This window comes from Rhinatrema bivittatum, chromosome 5, assembly GCF_901001135.1.
Source record: "Rhinatrema bivittatum chromosome 5, aRhiBiv1.1, whole genome shotgun sequence".
NCBI classification, from domain to species: domain Eukaryota; kingdom Metazoa; phylum Chordata; class Amphibia; order Gymnophiona; family Rhinatrematidae; genus Rhinatrema; species Rhinatrema bivittatum.
In genome coordinates, this window is record NC_042619.1 from 287010781 (window position 1) to 287032956 (window position 22176).

At 45.9% G+C, this 22176-nt stretch overlaps 1 protein-coding gene across 2 annotated transcripts in view; it reads left to right on the forward strand.

The window, feature by feature from the left end:
* The window catches only part of LOC115092775 (disintegrin and metalloproteinase domain-containing protein 9-like), a 1307906-nt gene that overhangs the window by 1254442 nt on the left and 31288 nt on the right, over positions 1-22176 (forward strand). For both annotated transcript variants that reach the window (XM_029604079.1, XM_029604080.1), the window contains exons 20-21: positions 10759-10876; positions 17437-17470. In XM_029604079.1, the coding sequence (XP_029459939.1) occupies positions 10759-10876; positions 17437-17470 (152 nt within the window). The remainder of the gene's footprint in view (positions 1-10758; positions 10877-17436; positions 17471-22176) is intronic.

The window sequence follows — 22176 nt, forward strand, 5'->3', positions numbered from 1 at the left end:
ATATTGAACATTCTCTGTTTAAGGACAAAAGCTAATTTGTAGATGAAATAAGAGGAAGTACTGTAGAGCTGAGCAAGAGATGTGGCTGGGCAGATTGGAACGGACATATGGTCTTTATTTTCTATCATGTTTTATGTTTCTATTTTAATAGACAGTATGGTGGTCCATCAGTTATAGCATTAGCTATGACATTTTAAAACTGTATCTTTTCCCTGATGCCCTAAACAGTCTATGCTGCAAAGACCTCCCCACAGGCATATTACCCAGCACAGCTTACCTACCCATGGGCTGGAGGTTCATCTTGTCAAGGTGCACCCTCAGCACCACCAGTTAGTCAATAGGGGCTGCCACTGTAAGGATAGTCACTTTCCTTCACTCACCAGTCTATACACACTGCCTCTTTTAAGCATCATAGCCTGGGCAATTGTTATGAAAAGTGGACCCCTGTTCCGAGGTAGAGTCAGTGCTACTGCAAGGAAGTCGTTCCTCTTCGGTCTCTACCGTCGGATGGCTAGGCCTGCTGAAGATGTTTAGAGGAAGACTTCGCCCTAGAAGCTCGTGATCCCCCCAGGAGGAGCCCGTAGGGACACGGCCGCTGGGACTTAGGAGACTCCCTGAAGGATGAAGATGGTCTGGATGCAGGCGCCTCCTGCAGGTCATGGGTTCCAGACTGCTGGCGCCTCCAGCAGGTCGTGAACAGTCCGGGAGTGTACATTGAAGGATAGTCCAAAGCCGGTCCAAGGATCGAAGTCCAGAGAAAGGTCGAGATCTGGTCCAGGAGCAGGCGGGAGAATGGTCCGAAGCCAATCCAGGAAAATGAAGGAGAAGGGTCCAGAGCCAGTCCAAGTCAAATAACAGAAGATCACCACCACTGGTCTGAAGGTCAGGAGCCAAAGAGTCAGTCCAACGAGGAGAAGAGCAGAAACGGGACGGAGAGTGGATCCGGAACACGAACACCAAAACCAAGCATGGAGCCTCAATACCAAGGCAAGGTCTGAGTGTCAGACCTTGCCTTAACTACCAGAACTGGAAGGAGGAGTCCCAGGGGGAGCCCTGACAATTTCCTGTCATGGCTCCTTTAAATATCCTCTTCAGCCACACACGCAGCTCTAGTATAGGCAGCAGCAGAGTCTGGGGGGAGGAGTCAGCCCGGCCGAGGGAACCATGCGGCTGGGCTTAGCAGCAACAGAGCTGAAGCAAGCGCAAGGGAGGGCTGCCTGGCACATCAGGCACTTCAGACTCTCCCGATACTTCGGGTAAGGTTTATCTTCGTTACGGCCGCCGGCCCAACTGTGTTCGCGGCCCACTGTTTCCGGCGGCCATGACACCCAGCCCTGGACGTGAACTGCCATGGCCGGCGTTGCTAACAGTACCCCCTCCTTTAGGCCTCCCCCTAGAAGGCTTGGGTTTTCCAGGGTGTTCCACGTAAAAGTTCGTGAGAAGAGACTTATCCAGTATATTCTTAGCAGGCTCCCAAGCATTCTCCCCAGGTCCAAATCCCTCCCATGCAATAAGGTATTCCCAGGTTCTGCCTCTTTTCCGGATATCCAGCACCTCCTTTACTTGGTAATGGTCTCATCCACAGCCCTATGTTGTGGAACTTCAGGAGCTTTCCTGGAAGGCCAAGTGAGGAGCAACAGCTTCAGAAGGGACACATGAAAGGAGTTATGAATCCTCAAGGAGGCCGGCAAGCGGAGTTGATAAGTCACAGGTCCAATCTCCCGTAGTACAGGAAAAGATCCAATATAACGTAGGGCCAATTGCATGGACGGCACTCGCAACTAGATGTGTTGGGTGCTAGCCACACTTTTTCTCCTGGGTGAAACCGTGGAGCCGGTCGTCGATGCTTGTCAGCAAATGTCTTGGCGGTGTTGGCAGCTTTCTGGAGCATGTGCTGGGTGTGAATCCAGAGCCGCCGTAACTGTACTGCGGTAAGCTGAGCTCCCGGTGATGGTACGGGTAAGGGCAAAGGTAGAGGCAGCCTGGGATATTGTCCAAATATGATCTGGAACGGAGAAGTCCCTATGGAGGAGCAGACATGCGAGTTATGGGAGAACTCAGCCCATGAGAGAAGCGATGCCCAATCGTCCTGGTGGGAGTTGACGTACAGCCGAAGAAACTGCTTCAGTGTACAATTTGTATGTTCCGCCTGTTCCTTTGCCTGCAGATGAAATGCAGTGGTGTAGTCCAGAGAAATATTAAATTTCTTGCAAAGGTTGTGCTAGTAACGGGCCGTGAACTGAGGACCTCGATCAGATGCGATATGCTGTGGGAGACCATGGAGGCGGAAAATATGGAGCATAAACAGTTGGGCCAGGCGAGGAGCATATGGGAGGGAGGGAAGCGGGATAAAGTGGGCCATTTTGGAGAATTGATCCACAACCACCCATATTACTGTTTTGCCCTCAGATGGTGGAAGATCCACAATACAATCCATGGAAATATGTGTCCAGGGTTTCTGGGGAATCAGTAGCGGCTGTAAAAGTCCCCACGTCTTCCCAGTAGGAGACTTGTGTTGAGCACAGGTTGGGCAAGAATCTACATATGCACGAATATCTTTGTGCATGTCGGGCCACCAATAATATTGTTGCAAGAGTGTTTGAGTCCGAACTCTACCCAGATGTCTGGCTAGCTGAGAATCGTGTCCCCATTTTAATACTTTGGTACGAAGCCTCTTAGGTACCACGGTCTTGCCTGGAGGGACTGTGAATGTAGCGGAGAGGATAATGCGAGCTGGATCAATAATATTTTGAATTGTCTCCTCAATGTCAACATTAGAGAAAGATCAGGACAGTGCATCAGCCTTGATGTTTTTATTAGCGGGTCGATATCGTAGTTCAAAATGAAACGTGTGAATAAAAGCACCCAGCGAGCTCGGCACAGATTCAGGCGTTGAGCTTGTTGGAGATACACCAAGTTCTTGTGGTCCGTGAAGACAGTGATACGGTGTTGTGCCCCTTCCAACCACTGTCGCCACTCTTCAAATGCGAGCTTAATAGCTAGAAGTTCTTTGTCGCCAATGGAATAATTACGCTCCACTGGAGAAAATTTTCTAGAGAAATAGGAGCTTGGATGAAACCTTCCTGATGCACTGTTTTGGCTCAGGACAGCACCTACTCCTTCAGCAGATGCATCAACCTCCACTGTAAACAGACGTCTGGGATCAGGATGTCGGAGGCAAGGTTGTTGTAGAAAGGATTCTTTGAGAGCCTGAAAGGCTTCTACAGCCTCTAAGGACCAGGCCTTGATGTTTGCTCCCTTACGAATGAGTGCAGTAAGGGGCGCAGCTAGCTTGGAAAAGTTCTGTATAAAACTACGATAGTAGTTTGCAAATCCAAGGAATCGCTGGAGTGCACGTAGACCACTAGGCTGAGGCCATTCTTGGATGCATTTTAATTTAGCAGGGTCCATTTGAAACCCTTGCTTAGAAATGATATACCCCAGAAAAGGTAGAGACTCTCTTTCAAAAATACATTTTTCTAGTTTAGCATAGAGTCGATGTTCTCTCAGTCGTTGTAGTACTTGAATAACATGTTGACGATGTGTCTGTAAATCGCAGGAAAAAACTAAAATGTCATCTAAGTAGACTACCACGCAGACATAGAGCAGGTCTCTAAATATTTTGTTAATAAAGTGCTGAAAGACGGCAGGAGCATTGGTCAGTCCAAACGGCATGACAAGATACTCATAGTGTCCATCTCTGGTGTTAAAAGCCGTCTTCCACTCATCTCCCTCACAAATCCTGACTAAATTATATGTTCCTCGGAGATCCAACTTTGAAAAAACCTTGGCCCCCTGTAAGTGGTCGAAGATTTCAGCTATAAGTGATAATGGGTACCGGTTCTTGATAGTAATGGCATTTAGCCCACGATAGTCTATACATGGACGTAAGGTCCCGTCTTTTTTCCCAACAAAGAAGAAGCCAGCCCCGGCTGGAGATTTAGAGCACCTAATGAATCCTTTCTGTAAGTTGTCTTGAATATACTCTGACATAGCACGGGTCTCTAAGGCAGACAACGGATAGACCCTACCCCATGGTGGGGCAGCACCTGGAATCAGATTGATGCTACAATCGAATTCTCGATGTGGAGGCAAAATGTCAGCAGCTTTTTTGAAAAAAACGTCCGAAAATTGATTGTACTGCGGTGGCAGACCCTCAAGCCGAGAAGTACAAATGAAGCTACAGGAGGAGCTTGATCCGTTAATGCATGTCTCCTAGCATGCTGGACCCCAGTGGATAAGTTTTAAAGAAGTCCAGTCGAACTGTGGGTTGTGTTGCTGTAACCATGGAATACCAAGAACTATAGGATGGATGGCTGTCTGGATGATATAGAAGGAGATCCTTTCAGTGTGGTTCAGGGAAATGTGACACTCCATTGGAACTGTATGATGAGTTATCCTCCCTGGCAGGGGATCTCCATGAATGGAGGATATAATTAATGGCTTTGGACACAAGCAAGTAGGAATGTGTAGTTGCTCTACCACATCTTGTAGAATAAAATTTCCGCCACCTCCAGAATCTACTAAAGCCAGAGTGGAGAACCGATGACCTTCGAAACCCAGAGTAACATGCAGAGTTAGTGGGGGAGCCGGAGAGGTGATGCCTAGGGTTACTCCCCCGATGGAGCCTAGGCTTTGGAGTTTCCCTGGACGTGTTGGACAACGAGCAATGAGAAGACCCACTCCTCCGCAATAGAGACAGAGGTCTGCCTTGCGGCGTCTTTGCCGTTCTTCAGGAGAAAGGGGGCCCCGACCCAATTGCATAGGTTCTGCCGTAGTTCCTTCAGGGTTAGATGCAGTTTGGGAGGTAGGAACAGAGCGAGAAGGGGTGGCACCTGCCATGTGCCTTCTCATGCTTGATCCCTCTCGAGCTCTTTCCTGTAGTCGTCAATCAATTTGGGTTACCAAGTCCACGATGGAGTCCAAAGATTGAGGTGGCTCTCGGGCTGCCATTTCATCTTTTATTCTGGGTGACAGACCCTCTAAGAATATGGACCGGAGAGAATTCTCCTCCTAATGGAGTTCAGATGCAAGGGTTCTGAATTCAATGGTATAATCAGCCAGTGGTCGCCCTCCTTGCCGGAGTTGTAAAAGCTTGGAACCAGCAACCACTTGTTTCCCTGGGTCATCAAACACCACTTGAAACCCCTCCAAGAATTTAGAAAGATTTTGAGGGACTGGATCAGACCATCGCCAGAAGGGAGAAGCCCAGGCCAGGGCCTTACCTTCTATCAGCAACAGAATATATGTAGTTTTGGTAAGATCATCTGGAAAGAGGGAGACTTGAAGATGAAAGTTCATACTGCACTGGTCGAGAAATCCTTGACACAAGCGAGGTTTCTCTGGAGTAACGTGGCGGAGTTGGTAATGGAATCACAGACCGGGTATTACTCTGCACCATCGATGGCAATGGTGGCGGGATGGCCTGAGCTATAGCTATAGAATCCAGACGGGCGTTAAGTCATTCCAAGGAGGCTACCATGGATTCTAATATGCATTGCTGCTCCATGTCCTTCTGGGCTAGTCCAGGAATGGCTTGGCAAGCGGAGGCCTCTGCTGGGTCCATGGCCTTGGTATTCTCTTATGAAAAGTGGACCCCTGTTCCGAGGTAGAGTCAGTGCTACTGCAAGGAAGTCGTTCCTCTTCGGTCCCTACCATCGGATGGCTAGGCCTGCTGAAGATGTTTAGAGGAAGACTTCGCCCTGGAAGCTCATGATTCCCCCCAGGAGGAGCCCATAGGGACATGGCCGCTGGGACTTAGGAGACTACCTGAAGGATGAAGATGGTCTGGATGCAGGCGCCTCCTGCAGGTTGTGTGTTCCAGACTGTTGGCACCTCCAGCAGGTTGTGAACAGTCCGGGAGTGTACGTCAAAGTATAGTCCAAAGCTGGTCCAAGGGTCGAAGTCCAGAGAGAGGTCGAGATCCGGTCCAGGAGCAGGTGGGAGAATGGTCCGAAGCCAATCCAGGAGCAAGAAGGAGAAGGGTCCAGAGCCAGTCCAAGTCAAATAACAGAAGATCACCACCACCGGGCCGAGGGTCAGGAGCCAAAGAGTCAGTCCAATGAGAAGAAGAGCAGAAGCGGGACGGAGAGTGGAGCTGGAACATGAACACCAAAACCAAGCATGGAGCCTCAATACCAAGTCCAGGTACACACAAACTCAACTATTACCCACCTTTGACTTATTTTTTATTACAGGCCCACACACACATTAAAGAATGTATCCCACTTTCATCTCTCCCCCAAACATTTTTTTTTTATTTATAACTTTTCCAATGATATAGACATTTATACATGTCAAAGAAAATACAGGGTTAGCAATAATTTCTAATATTATTACATTTTCAAAGGAAAATTTTCCTCAAATTTGTAGAAAATTTCTACCGTAACATAATCTACATAATCAAAACAAACTTTTGCATTTTGCTCCCTGATGTACTTATATATTAACATGGGGGGATCCAATTTACTTAGAGCAATATTAAACAAAAACCAAGTCAATTCAATACAAGTTGAGAGTAAGACAGTTAATCTATATTACTGCTGATTCACTTTTTATCCTGTCTCTAAAGACCATTGATGATTTTGCAGAAACATTTTAAGTCCTAAAATTTGCCAAAGCAATACATACCAATCCTCTTCAGTCACCAGCAAGATGATCTTCTCCTCTCAATGCTCCACCAGGAATTGAGACAACCTAAGTTTAAATTTATGAGCCTTTTTTCACACTGAAGTGACATGAACAGTGAGATGGAAGTTTCTTTGCTCTCTTCTATGATGGTGTCTGTTAGGATTTATGCATGTGTGTGGACCCTTCGGCCGAAGAGAGTGACGGAACCGCCCACGGGGAGGAGCCCCACTGAGCCTCACCATCAGGGAGGCAAGGTATCAGCTGCAGATGAGATACAGTAGGCGTGAGGTATGGAGAGAAGAGTAACCCCTGGAGGTGGGTCACGGCACATCAGCTCAGTACTGGCAAAAGGCACAGCCTGAACTGAGCCAAGAGTCTAGCAAGAGAGATGACACTACCTGAGGAGCGAGCGGGGAGTGCCAAGAGAGTGATACAGTCACTGTGGTGTCAACAGGCCGAGAAATGGATTATGCCAGTGAGGTACCAGTAGTGTAGTCTCGGTAGTGGTCTGCATGGTGGGGTACACCGGAGAGAGCGTCCTCAGTGTTGTCACAGTAGTGGTCTGCACAGTGGGGTACACTGGAGAGAGAATCCTCAGTAATGTCACGATAGTGGTCCGCAAGGTGGGGTACACCGGAGAGAGTTCTCAGCGTTGTCATGGTAGTGGTACTCACAGAGCTATAGAAGTAAGGATAGTTCCGGGTTAAACCTCAGGAACTGAGGCAAGAAGAAGTCCAGGCGAAGGCCCTTTCGAGGAGTGGATAGCCGAGAGACGGAAGGGCCCCCCCAAGAAGCAGGTACCTCATGCCACGGAGTCTCACGCCACGGGATCAGGAACTGGAACGACATCCAAGGAGTGAAGGAATCAGCAAAGAAGAACTTGTTGCAAGTCGTAGGTGCTCTGGGCCTGAGGGTTTAAATACCAGAGTTGGATGATGTCATCCAAAGGGAACACCCCCGAGGTTCGCGCCATGATGATGTTATATCTGGCCCAGGTGTGCGCATGCGCGCCTAGGGAATCCCAGGATCAAGATGGCGGTTGGCAGTGTCCATGCTGCCCTGGGACACCCAGGACCGGAGGCAGGAGGGCCGAGGAGAGCGGGTAGAGGCCACGAGTTTCCCCAATGGAGCCAGAGATGAAAAGAAAGAGGTGAGCAACAGCGGTCGCAGGCACCAGCGACCACAGGGCATAACAGTGTCCCTTTTGTATATATATTAGTAATTTCTTTTTTGAATGATTATTCTACAATTTGAATGTTTATTCTATAATTTTTTCCATGAGTTTGTTACCATCTTCCTTTGAGATTTATAAAATTATGCCAGCCAATTAGGAAAATATGATGCAAACACACTAGCTCATTGGTTTTTAAATTGGAGGTGGTAACCCATTTAATTTATTGTGTCAAAATGCTCTCTGAGACTGCTTCTGAATTGCCTTGCTGGTAATCTTGTGCTCTTCTGGAATATTCCATACTTTATCTAAATAAAGATCTTTCTTTAGATTGCCAGCATTAAGTGTTTATTTTGGTAGCTTACAACAGGTTCTTGCCAGATACCTGTGACCTGAATCAGCAGCTGTTGGGAACAGAATGCCAGAAAAGCTTTGCTTTAAATAAGAACATAAGAATTTTAATACTTGATATACTGGTCCATAAACCCCAGCATTCTGTTTCTAACTTGTGCTTGTAATGCCAGACTTGAATCAAGAATTACTCTCAGAACCTTCTCTTCAGTTTCAATGGATATCTTAGCTTTCCTGATCAACAAATGAAATATATTTTCTGGACGATCACATTACCTACTCATAATAAGATAGTATTTATTTTGCAGAAAACAAACTTATTTGAATGCATCCAATCATTCACTGCTTTAAAATAGTGTTCAAAGAACTCAATAGGGAACATACCTGATCACATTGCAAAAAACAAAAACTTGAATGTCTTCTGTGTAAATAATATACCCCAAGAGAAATGCAAAATCTTTGCTACAGGCTGCAACTACACATTAATACTGTAAACAGTGCTGACTCTTGCAGGACCCCTGACATCAGCAACTTCCAGGATGAACTATTACTTCCTATTTAACTTGTTGTTCCCTTTCTTAAAGAAAGAACAAAAACAAATTTAACATAGTAGAGCCAATCTCAATAGCCCATAACTGGGATAATAAGATCTTGTGACTCAGCATGTCAAAAGTGGCAGAGATGTCTAGATATATTAATATCATTTATGCTTTCTCAACTGTTTTTCAATGTGATAAGTCCATTAATGTCATCAAACATGTCTCTGTACCATGGACTTTCTGAAATCCAAACTGATGCTATTCTCTTCCAAATTCTCATTCAATTGGGATAAAAGGCATCGGAAACACATTTTGAGTAGGCCGAAAGCTTTCTCAATGATTGCTCTGATCTGCTGGTGGGCTCTGCTGTAGGAAGCCTCTACAGCAGTCTGTGGGCTAGCTAGTGGGATCATGAACCAGGTTTTGAGTGGATACCTTCTATTACCTGTAGGGAAGAAGACAGAAAAGAGCTGAGTTAGGTATCCTTTAGTGTTGGGCAGTGGGGTAGTTCCCTGATCAAGGTTAGAGCGGTCCTCCTGGGCCAATGTTGTAAGTCCTCTTAGATATATGGGAGGCCAAAAGAACAGGCTAGTTGCTGTGTGGTGATAGTGGTAAATGCATTCCTATCTAGAATCTAGCCCTCTATGATGTGCTCTTCCTGGAAGTGGTCATGAATTCCTGACTGTGAAAGGATGCAGGCAGAGTGACTGGATCTCAGAAACTTGGACACAAAATCCAAGATGATCCTCTTGACATTGCAGACCACATAGCACATTAAAGGAGTGGAAGCCCTTGCAGTTGCAATAGGTGACCTTGTCGAACCCTGGTGTCCTTATAGTAATTTGAGTGTAATCCATAGTCTCCAAAACAGTCATTCTTTGTTGTTGCTCTTTGCTGTGAGGGAAAGATATATATTACTGTGCTTTCTTGAGAAAGGCTGCCAAGAAATGCTCTATACATGTGGAGGTGGCAGACTGACATATTCCAGTTGTGAATCCTAGAGGTGTCTGGAAAGTGCTGCTGGCCAAGAATCCAATGGTGGTAGTGACTTTGATGTTTGCCGGCAAAGCATGGCCTCTGTGGGTGAAAGAATGCACAACCTGCTCTAACTGCTGCCATAGGTACAGTGTAGTTTCTTTGTTGAATCTGAACCTGTGCATGATTTGGTCCTCTAACAAATCCAAAAACTGTACTCCAGTCCAGTAAATTCTCTGTAAGGGGTTCCTCCTACTCCCCTTCCTTCTCCTCAGTTGTCTCTCCCCTTTCAGCTATTGTGACATGAGTATCCATAAGCCTATTAGAGTCATTTTGAAAATGGAATCTTCACCACTGACATCCACTCGCCCCCAGTATGGCCCTGACAGTCCCAGATACACTCACTCTTATACTGCAGTATAACGTAGCATATCCCAGTCATACTCCAGTATAGCCCTATCAGTCTCAGATACACTCACACTCATTCTTACACCCTAGTATAACTCAGTATGTCCCTGGTACATTCACTTCCATCCCCTAGTATGCTCCACTTACACTTCAGTCTAGTCCAGTCTGTCCCAGGGAGACTCACTCCCATCCTGCTGTCCTGTCCACTCACCTGGAGAAGCCAGCCTGGCAAACACCAAGTCGCAAAACTGCATGAAAGCTTGAACTTTTGTGCATAAATGAGCAGTAGTAAATGTATTTGAGTAGTTTTGTTGACGTTCATGTGTAAGCCATTCTTAAAATAGCTCATTATGCACATATTTACAAACCATGGCCCTAACATGACCCCTTTTTTCACACATACTTTTACTCACAAAGGTGCATATATGTACATATGTGACTTGCTTATAAAATATGGATTGTGCTGGATGTGTCACATATGCACGTATAGGCACATATTTTTGCATGCATTTTCGAAATTGACCCGTCAGTGCTATAAATGTTGTTTGATTTTAATAAAACAGTGTTTGCAATGAAGAATTATAAATTGATATTAGAATGATTTTGAAATAAGCAAAAAGCAATATGCAATACAACAAAAAGCAATATGCAATACAACAAAAAATAACCTCTTCCATTCTGCAGGTTTATCCACATCCATGAAATTTATAATTGCCTTGTCAGTTTTATTTGGAGTTAGTATTTCCAGCCTTACCATTGTGGCGTGTGTGAAAAGAAATGAAGTGAAAAGACGGTGGACCATGTAAGTCAGTCTTCTATGCTCCTGCATTTCTCTATTTCACCATCATTTTTATTTTAGTTCTGTCAATATGAGCCATGTTATCAGACATGGCAACAATAACAAAAGAATTTAAGGTATGTGGAGACATAACTGCATATTTGCATGCTAAGTTAGCCAGATAACTAAACTCCTCCCCCAGAATGTCCTTTTTTTAAAAATCTGGCTAAATTTTAGCCACATAATGACTTTTCCAGCTATAATTTAGCTGAATAAGTGGCTGAAAATGCCAAATTTCTATTTAGATTGAATGATGCCACCAGAGGTGGCAGTAGTGAGGTAATCCAGTGGTAGCAGTCCAGGGGCCCTTGGCAGAGGAGACCCATCTCACAATGATAGTATAGGGAGTTCTGGATGCAGGTTCCCAGAGCAGAGATGTAGATGAGACAGACTGACAAAGTTAGATTACTCACTGAGATGTTAGCTGTATAGGTGGAGATTCCAGCAGGCAGATGTAGTTGGATTACAGGCACCGAGTCAGGGACAGCAGGCCCCTGAAGAGCGAGTACCCAGGTTAGAGAAATACCCCGAAGGGCAGAGAGAGCTTCCAGGGGCAGCACGGAAGTGGCAGAGTAGCTCAGACCGGAGGCGTTCCAATCCATTCATGATCCTTGCTAACTTGATTTGTTAGCAAACGAAGGGCAGGCTAAATACCCAGATGGCATGACGTCACTCGAGGGGGACACCTCCGAGGTTCCCGCCATGACGTGGAGAAAGACGTGGGTGGCGTTCACACGCGCACCCTAGGAGGCCCTCAGGAGAAACATGGCAGATAGCCTTGCCATTGCCATTCCGGGGACACCGGAGAGAGCGGCATGCAGATGCGGCGGTAGCCATCTTCCCAAGGCTAGCAGGGAGAGCAGAGAGAAAGGTGAGGCACAGAGGTCGAAGCCGTCTGAGACCGACGGACGCAACAGGTATGCATTCAACCTGAAGATATTTGGAAGACCACATTTAATACAAGGGACGGACTCTACGAATACATGGTGATGCCCTTTGGGTTATGCAATGCCCTAGCAGTCTTTCAACGCATTATGAATGAAATCTTCCGAGATCTTGATCTTTTCTAAAGACCTTGAATCTCATTGAGATCATATTCGGATTGTCCTCCCAATGCTTGAGAGAGAACCACTTGTTTGCCAAGCTGGAAAAATACCTGTTTGAGCGTAACTGCTTACCCTTCCTAGGGTATATCATTTCTGACCGAGGATTTTCAATGGACCCAGAGAAAGTCCAAGGGATCCGTGACTGGCCTCAGCCAGTAGGCCTACGAGCCTTACAACCTTTTCTAGGTTTTACTAATTACTGCCAGAACTTCTTTGCTAATTACTGTTCTCTAGTTACCCCACTCACCGCCATGACTAGGAAAGGGGCCAATACCCGGGTATGGACACCTAAAGCCATAGCCCGCCTTTCAGACAATCAAGGTGGATTTCCTGTTCTGGCCCTTGCCTACAGCATCCGTACCCGAGACTCCCATTCGTTTGTAGAAGTCGTCGCCTCTGCTATTGGCACAGGAGCTGTCCTGAGACAGTTTTCCCCTAATGGTAAACTGGTAAAACTAGCCGACATCATAAACTGCTCACTATCTCAAGGAATCTTCCCGGACGTCCTAAAAATTGCCACCCTCAAACCCCTTCTTAAGAAAGCAAATCTAGATCCTAGAGAACCCAACAACTTCTGACCTATTTCCAATCTACCTTTTCTAGCAAAGATCATAGAAAAAATAGTCAACACCCAATTATCAGAATACCTGGAAGATCACAACATTCTCCATTCATCGCAATATGGATTTCCAAAGCTCTAAGCACCGAATCCCTCCTCATCTCCCTCACAGACCATCTCATCATGGGTATGGACTCCGGGCACTCCTTCCTGCTAATACTCCTCAACATCTCGGCAGCATTCGACACGGTGAATCATTCCACTCTCCTTAAACGACTTTCGGACATCGGGATAACAGGTACGGCTTTCAAATGGTTCGACTCCTTTCTCACAAACAGAGGCTACAAAGTTAAGATCAACAACAAGGAATCTCCGCTCATCAACACTACAGAGGTGTTCCACAGGGCTCCTCTCTGTCTCCTACACTATTCAACCTATACCTTCTCCCCCTTTGCCAGCTGCTTACGAATCTTAAACTCAAACACTATCTTTACGCCGACGATGTCCAAATTCTGATCCCTATAACTGAATCCCTCACAAAAACACTGAGGATTTGCACATAAAACTTTGTTGTGTGCCCATAGGGTGGAGTTGATGATCAAATTACTATTATGAAGTTATAGATATCCTGTTTTCTTTCACAAGATTACACCTGCCTCCTCCCCACTCTGTTGAAGGGATTGAAGGGGTTGTGGCCAGGTGGGCACTTACTTACATGTCTGGTGGGATTGCCCCTTGATGAAAGCTTTCTGATTAAGGGTGAATAGGTTAATGAATCAAATACTGGGTGATACTTTGGTGTTCACACCAACTATATGTCTACTGGGATGGTGGGATGGACCACCAGTTGATAAATAAAAGGAGAGGTTGGCGCTGTACCTGATACATGCTGCATGGTTTTCTACAGCGAGTAAATGGAAATCTGAGCCTACACTGGAACATTGGAGGGGGTAGGTGCACGACACTGCCCTGATTGAAAAACTAACTTTTTAGTTAAGAGATAATGTGGCAATGTATGATAAAGTGTGGGATCATTATTGAACATTTTATAATCATGGTCAGACCCAACTGTAGAGGTCATTTACTGTATTCTATAAGATCTACTGTTATTGTACAGGTCATCATCTACATGTCTTGCTGAATCCTTCTGTATTGTTTGGTATGTTAAATAAAAAGTCTAAAAAATAAATACATATATAAACACATAAATAAATGAAAGCTCTTTTGTGGGTATAATGCTGTTCACCTGCAAAAAAGGGTCATTTTATTATTAAAATCAAACAAGCCCAAAAATACCTTGGAAATCTGAGGACCAACCAAACTAAATAAATCGCAAAAATGTCCTCAGTAGAAGACTTACTCAGTTTTTTAGGTAATTTGTAGGACCTTTATGACCACAACTTGTCAGTCAGAACAAGCTGCCTAGACCATTTTATACCATAACTAGCCGTTAAGCCCGTAACAACGGACTACATTTAACATTATTTTTGGTCCATTTCCTTTCCACTCCCTCCCCCCTCATCTCCCCCCTCTAGTCTCCCTCCTCCCTCCCTCTCACCTCCCCCACCTCACTCTCTCCTCCCTCCCTCCCTCTCACCTCCCCCCACCTCACTCTCTCCTCCCACCCTACTCTCCCTCTCTCTTCACCTCCCCTCCCTCTCAACCCTCACTCTCCCCCTCTCCCCCCTCACTCTCCCCTCTCACTCTCTCGCTCACTCTCTCCCCCTCTCTTCACTCTCTCTCCCCCTCTCTCACTCTCTCCCCCTCTCACTCATCTCTCCTCCCCCTCTCTCCTCTCCCCTCTTACTCTCTCCTCCCGTCACTCTCCCACCCTCGTCCTCCCTCTCCTCCCTCTCCCCTTCACTCCCTTCTCCTCCTCCCCCCTTCCCCTCCACCTCAACTCTCTCCCCATGACTCTCTCCCCCCTCCCCTCACTCTCTCCTCCCTCCCCCTCTCTCAATCCCCTCCCGTTTCAGCTCATCCACAACCGGCTTACAGGGGGGCAGTGTCCCTCCCTCGTGCGTGTGCGCGCGTCACCGGAGCTACTGCTCCTCCCGCTTCTGCTTGTCGTTGCCGCGGCTACTGCTCCTCCCGGTCCTGCTCGTTGCCGCCGCCGCTCCTGCTCGCCGCGGCTCCTAAGGAGCCAGAGCCATTTTTTTTTTCTGACACGCTGCGCTCTGGCCGACGTCGCGCATGCGCGGTAGAGCTGCTCTCTACTGCGCATTTGCGGCACGTCGGTCCGGGCTCCCTTATGTAGTAGATCATAATTATACCATATATCATAAAGGTCCTACAAATTACCTAAAAAACTGAGTAAGTCTTCTACTGAGGACATTTTTGCGATTCATTTTATTATTACCCATCCTCTATGCTGGTAAAAGTGCACAAAGATGTCAACAACATGTGTACTTTTGCCTACAAGGTTTTAGAGGCATTCCTTGAGTAGGCATAGGTCAGGGGAGGCAACTGTGGGGTAGATTTTAAGACCTGCATGTGCATGTCCATGTGCGCGGGCTACCGTACCCAGCGTGCACACATGGACACGCAGTTTTATAACATATAAAATCTGGGGTCGGCGCATGCAAGGGGGTGCACAATTGTGCACCTTGCGCTCGCAGAGCCCGCGTTGAGCCGCGCTGCCTTCCCCCGTTCCCTACCCCCCACCCCACCTTCCCTTCCCTTCCTCTAACTCCCCCAGCCCTAAGCTAACCCCTACCCTGTTGCATCTGCCAGCCAACTGCCAGTGCGTGATCCCCCCTCACAGCGGCAAATGGTCACTGTGCCAGGAGCCTCTGTCCCCACCTCATCCCTGGACCGCCCTGACCTCTCCCCGCCCCATTTTGAAAGTCCTGGGACTTAGATGCATCCTGAGGCTTTATGCGTGTCGCTGGGCCTTTTTAAAATAGGCCCGGCGCGCATAACGTTTTGAAAATCCAGCCCTATGTGTGCAGTTTTAAGTACCAAACTATTGTGACATATTACCTTGAAAAAATATCCACAGAAAAATCTGACAGAAATTCATGTAGGTACTTTTTTATAGGACAACAAAGCAAAACTACAACCTGCTAACTATATATGGGCCGCATAATTTTGCTTTGATTATTCCAACAAACTCTGTAGGATCAAACTACAGAAATGCAGCAAACTTATGTATTTCCTCCTGTAAGGATCAATTTCTGAAAGGTTTACCAAGCTAACTTTGAAAGTTAGCTAGTTAAACCTCTGACTTTGATAAATTTCTCCACTGACTGGCTAAATTTGTCTACCTAAATTCACAGGAAGGGTAAATTTAGCTGGGAAAATAAAAAAGGGCAGTGCAGGTCAGTGCAGATTTTCTACACTAACTGATAAATTTAGTCAGACAACTCTCTGGTTTCCCAAATAGTGATCTAAATGTAAGCGGCTAAGGGCCTGGTTTGTTAAGGCTTTTCTCCTATTCTGTGTCTGGGTAAAAATGCTTAGCAAATGAGGCCCTAAGATTGGGAACAATTTTCAAACTACTTGCATTGCTCCAAAGTCCATCAGTACCGTTTGCCTGTGGTCTTTGAACCGATTTTCAGAGGGAAAGTATGTGTGTACTTTCACATTCAAAATTGCTCTAAGGACAAAGTTTCTGTAGATATTTGCATCTGTTTTTCTACCAATATGTTTTGCATGTGGATATGCAAATGCAATAAATATATATTATTCCTATATGCCACCCCGCCCCAACCTAAACATACTCCTGGGAAGTGGGAATGCCTCCTTTTCATGTGGCTAAAAGTATGTGCACAGTGGAATCCTGCATATACCTTCAGCTGGCTAAAGATGGGCAGTTTTCACATTTTCAAACAGCCAATTTGCCCCAAGATTGCCTTCTTTATCTTTCTTTAGCTGTTTGAAGATTCTTAGCTAAGTATGGTTATCCAGCTAAAGATGCCAGCTATTTTTAGCCAACTAACTGTACTTAGCTGGCTATTTTTAGAAACTAACCAGATAAGTTACATGATTAGCAATCCTAAATCTAGATGGTCAATTTTTGACCAGCTAAGTTTAGGAAAATTTTCAATTGACTACCTAGTTGGTTAAGTTCAGCTGAAAATCAGCTTAAAAATATCCAGGAAAAACTAGCTGGTTATCTTACCCACTCAACAAGTCTCTGAAAATGTACCCCTATATTTTCAGATCTATCTTCCTCCTTCAGTTTCTTCTTTTCTTCCATCTCCCTCTTTCAATTTCATTTCTTTCTTCATCTCCTTGTTCCAGGTTCCTCTATCCACATCTCCCTTCTCTTTTCGGATTCCTCTCTGCTTCTATCCTTCAGAAAGTTTCAGGTTCTTTTATCCTGACTCCAGTCACAGGATTTAAAATAGTGGCAGGTCACTAATCGGGGCAAGTTTCAAAACTGTGCAGATTGTAGTAAAGTCTCTGCATACAGAGTGGACAATTTTCAAAGAGGTAAATGGCCTCAATAAGAGCATGCGCTCCTGGCTCCCACAGCTTTTCCTTTCTAAACCAGAAGCCTGTGGAGGGGGAGGAGCAGTCATGAGGAGCGGGTGAATACAATATCACTATGCCTGTGGTCTACAAGATTGCTGCCCCTCTGACATAACACAGCACAAGAGTAGAAAAATATAGCAGCACATTTTCCTCCATGGCTGGTAGGAATGGTCTCTGCTCGACCTCAGTCTCCTGCTCTTGCCGGGATGTATTTGTGGTAGGAAAAAAAGTACCAATAGGAGATATATTGCTTGGAGCACCAATGTTTAAAAAAAAACAACTCTTGTGATATTTTTAAGTATTATATCGCATAGTTAAGGAAATTTTGTCAATAGCATAATATTTACATTAATCAAAAATATAATGTTCTTTATTTTTAGAATAAGAGAGAGAATATCTTCAGCCACAATACATGTAAGTGACAGTGTTATTACTGGCTTAAATGTTTGCCCATGATACTTTTTAACTTTTATTTGTATAGTTATATTCAGGTTGTCATGCATATAATGGAGTTTTGAAGTATAATTATTTTCATTCTACTCATTGCTTTTATTATTTATTCATGCACTTAATTTCATTTTCTCATGTTCTCTTCCTTGAATCTCTTCCACAGATGATATTAGGTTACCTAATCCTATCTCTTAGCATGGTATCATTATGAGTCCCATTAAAAGGAAATAGAATTTCAGTTCCTTAGATTCATCTTTTTCTCAAGCATCAGGCAGCGAACATAGCTAAATCTTTTATGCTTTAAATAAAAGATAAGAAAAAGAAAAATAAATTTCTCTGAGGACAACTAATTCACTCATTACATAATTGGAGCGATGTCATTCCTATGACACCAAGCTGAAAATTCTCTTCCAAAGCTTTTCAAATGGTTCTTCAACTCCATTAGGCATGTGCAGCATTTCCCATGTAACTACATTCCTGCAGATACCTCAGTTTACTTTTTTCTGCCGTTTCCATCAGCTGTTTGTCTTCATAGAACTATCTGCTCTAGTGCTCAGCAATTTTGCTATGTATTTTTTGTCTTTTCTCTGCGTGCCTTATCTTTCCTTCTAGTTTCCAGGTAGTTTTCTCATTTTCTAAGTTTTAATTTATGTTTAATCTGCTACTTTCTTTGAGGGTGTAAATAAACATGTGGGTAAAGGTGAGCCAGTTGATATAGTATATCTGGATTTTCAAAAAGCATTTGACAAAGTCCCTCATGAGAGACTTCTTAGGAAATTAAAAAGTCATGGAATAGAGGGCAGTGTCCTATTGTGGATTGTGAACTGCTTAAAAGACAGAAAACAAAGAGTAGGGCTAAATGGTAAATTTTCCCAATGGAGAAAGGTGAATAGTGGAATGCCCCAGAGATCTGTTCTGGAACAACTGCTTTTTAATATATACATAAACAACTTGGAAATGAGAACTATGAATGAGGTGATCAAAATTGCCGATGATACAAAATTATTCAAAGTTGTTAAATCACAAGACGAGTGTGAGAAATTGCAAGGGGACATTGCAAAACTGGGAGACTGGGCATGCAAATGGAAAATGAAATTTAATGTGGACAAGTGTAAATTGATACACTTAAGGGCACATTTTTAAAGGGCCGCCCACGTAAAAATTGGGACTTACACGCGTGGCCGGGCCCAGCACGCCCCACGCGTATTTTCAAAAGGGCCTGGCCACCCGCATAAGTCCCAATATATGGACAGGTGACAGGCCCTGAAAAAGGGGTGGGTTGGGGGTGTGGTCTGGGCAGGAAGGGGCAGGGCGGGGCAGAGGCTGGCCAGGACAGGTTGCTTCTGTAGTAAATAAAAAACAACAAAAAAAAAAAATGGGGATAGTTAGGATTAGGTTAGGGATTGGGGTGGAGAGGGGAAGAGGTAGGAAGAGGAAGGTTACGGATAGTAAAATTCCCTCCCAGTACGCTCCTTAATTGGTGCAGATGGATGCGCAGATGGACGTGCACACGATCTTCCTTTTGGGAAGAGTCATTATAGCTAACCAATGCAAGGTTCTACATTAGGATTCACCATTCAGGAAAGAAATTTAGGCATCATCGTTGATAATGCGTTGAAATCTTCTGCTCGGTGTACAGCAACAGCCAAGAAAGCAATTAGAATGCTAGGTATATCAGGAAAGGAATGGAGAATAAAATACAGAATATCATAATGACTCTGTATCACTTTATGGTACATCCTCATCTTGAATGTTTTCTGCAGTACTGGTCACCACATCTCAAAAAAGATATAGCAGAATTGAAAAGATACAGAGAAGGGCGACCAAAATGATAAAGGGGATGGAACAATTCCCCTATGAGGAATGGCTAAAGAAGTTAGAACTCTTCAGCTCAGAGAAGAAACGACTGAGGGAAGATATGACAGAGGTTTATAAAATAATGAGTGGAATGGAATGAGTAAACGTTAGTCAGTTGTTTACTCTTCAAAAAAGTACGAAGACTAAGTGACACAGAATGAAGTTACTAGATGATACATTTAAAGCTAATAAGAGACTTTTTTTTTACATGACGCATAATTAAGCTCTGGAATTTATTGCTAGAGGATGCCCATGATGCATAATTAAGCTCTGGAATTTATTGCTAGAGGATGTGATGAAAGCTATTATATAGCTGCATTTAAAAAAGTTTTGGAGAAATTCCTGGAGGAAAATTTATAAACCATTATTAAGGTGGACTTGCAGAAATCTGCTGCTTATCCCTGGGATACTGGGTTTGTGGACCTTTGGTCTGTCCCGGTATGGCAAATCTTATGTACTTATGTTCATCATTCCTGTGTCTAATCTGTTCTTTCACAGCTCCCTACAATCCCTACTTCAATGTCCCTATCATTTTCTCTCTTCCAACCTTCTTTCCTTCAAGGCAGTCATTTTCTATTTTGACATAGTGTTATTTTGACACTGGCAGAAAGGAAGACCATGGACCTCCATGTTTTTGTAACCTCAGTGGAAATGTGGACGCTTGGCCTGTGCTAGGATTGACACTACCTGGGAGGAAGACCTGCCACAGGTTCCCAATGACAGGAGGCGAGGCTGACGGAAGGCAGGGGCCAGCTGGACCTTCACCAATACCAATCCTGTTCCCCGTGCGTTGAGCCTTTGGGTGTCAGGACCGGCTGGGCTTAGGAGGTCCCTGTGAAGAAACAGGAAGCAGACGATGCCAGATCCTGTCCGGTGGTCGGTGGCAGGCGGCAATCAGGCAATGTGAGGTCCAGACCAATGGTCGGTGGCAGGCGGCAATCAGGCAACGTGAGGTCCAGTCCAATGGTCGGTAGCAGGTGGCAATTAGGCAATGTGAGGTCCGGTCCAAAGGCCAAATCAGGGAGATCTGTCTGAAGAAAGAAGGGGTCCGGGTAAGGTGAAGGGAGACAGAGGCAGGAACAGGACCAGGAACAGGAACAAGTGGGCGAAGGCAGAAGCAGGAATCGAGAGCACGTGTTGCGTCCGTCGGTCTTCGGCTTCGCTCCACTTATTGCACCCCTATCTTGGCTCCTCTCACTTACCTGGGCAAGATGGCTACCACAGCGACGTCAAGCCAACCTCTCTGGCGTCCCTGGAATGGCTATGGTGCAGCCGTACACCATTGCTCTTCCCAGGTACCTGCCAGGGTGAGCGTGCGCGTGTAACCCACGTCTATGTACGCCCAGTGGCGCGAACCTAGAGGGCGTTCCCTCATCTGATGTCACGGCATCCGGTATATCTATTTCTCAAGATTGCTAGTTCATTGAGTTGGCAAAGACTCGAACTAGGACTCAAACTGTTCCTGTCTGCGCTACTCTGCCGCTTCCCTGCTGCTGCAGGAAGCTCTACCTCTGCCCTTTGGGGTTTACTACTAACTCGGGGGGCCCTCTGCTTTATTTCAGGTGCCATTCAGGGAACAGGTACGCGCTCCTCGAGGGCCTGCTCTCCCTACCTCAGTGCCTGTACCTTCTATCTGGTGGAATATCATCCATAACAGCTAACACCGAGTGAGTACTCTCATCCACAGTAATTTTCAGGGATGTGAATCGTGTCCTCGATCGTCTTAACGATCGATTTCGGCTGGGAGGGGGAGGGAATCGTATTGTTGCCGTTTGGGGGGGTAAAATATCGTGAAAAATCTTTAAAAATCGAAAAATCGAAAAACCGGCACATTAAAACCCCCTAAAACCCACCCCCGACCCTTTAAATTAAATCCCCCACCCTCCCGAACCCCATCCCTCGCCGGAACATCGTTAAAAATCGAAAAATCGAAAAACCGGCACACTAAAACCCCCTAAAACCCACCCCCGACCCTTTAAATTAAATCCCCCACCCTCCCGAACCCCCCCCCAAATAACTTAAATAACCTGCGGGTCCAGCGGCGGTCCGGAACGGGCTCCTGCTCCTCAATCTTGTCGTCTTCAGCCGGCGCCATTTTCCAAAATGGCGCCGAAAAATGGCGGCGGCCATAGACGAAAAAGATTGGACGGCAGGAGGTCCTTCCGGACCCCCGCTGGACTTTTGGCAAGTCTCGTGGAGGTCAGGAGGCCCCCCACAAGCTGGCCAAAAGTTCCTGGAGGTCCAGCGGGGGTCAGGGAGCGATTTCCCGCCGCGAATCGTTTTCGTACGGAAAATGGCGCCGGCAGGAGATCGACTGCAGGAGGTCGTTCAGCGAGGCGCCGGAACCCTCGCTGAACGACCTCCTGCAGTCGATCTCCTGCCGGCGCCATTTTCCGTACGAAAACGATTCGCGGCGGGAAATCGCTCCCTGACCCCCGCTGGACCTCCAGGAACTTTTGGCCAGCTTGTGGGGGGCCTCCTGACCCCCACGAGACTTGCCAAAAGTCCAGCGGGGGTCCGGAAGGACCTCCTGCCGTCCAATCTTTTTCGTCTATGGCCGCCGCCATTTTTCGGCACCATTTTGGAAAATGGCGCCGGCTGAAGACGACAAGATTCAGGAGCAGGAGCCCGTTCCAGACCGCTGCCGTTCCGGACCGCCGCTGGACCCGCAGGTTATTTAAGTTATTTGGGGGGGGGGGTTCGGGAGGGTGGGGGATTTAATTTAAAGGGTCGGGGGTGGGTTTTAGGGGGTTTTAGTGTGCCGGCTCACGATTCTAATGATTTATCGTTATAAATCGTTAGAATCTGTATTG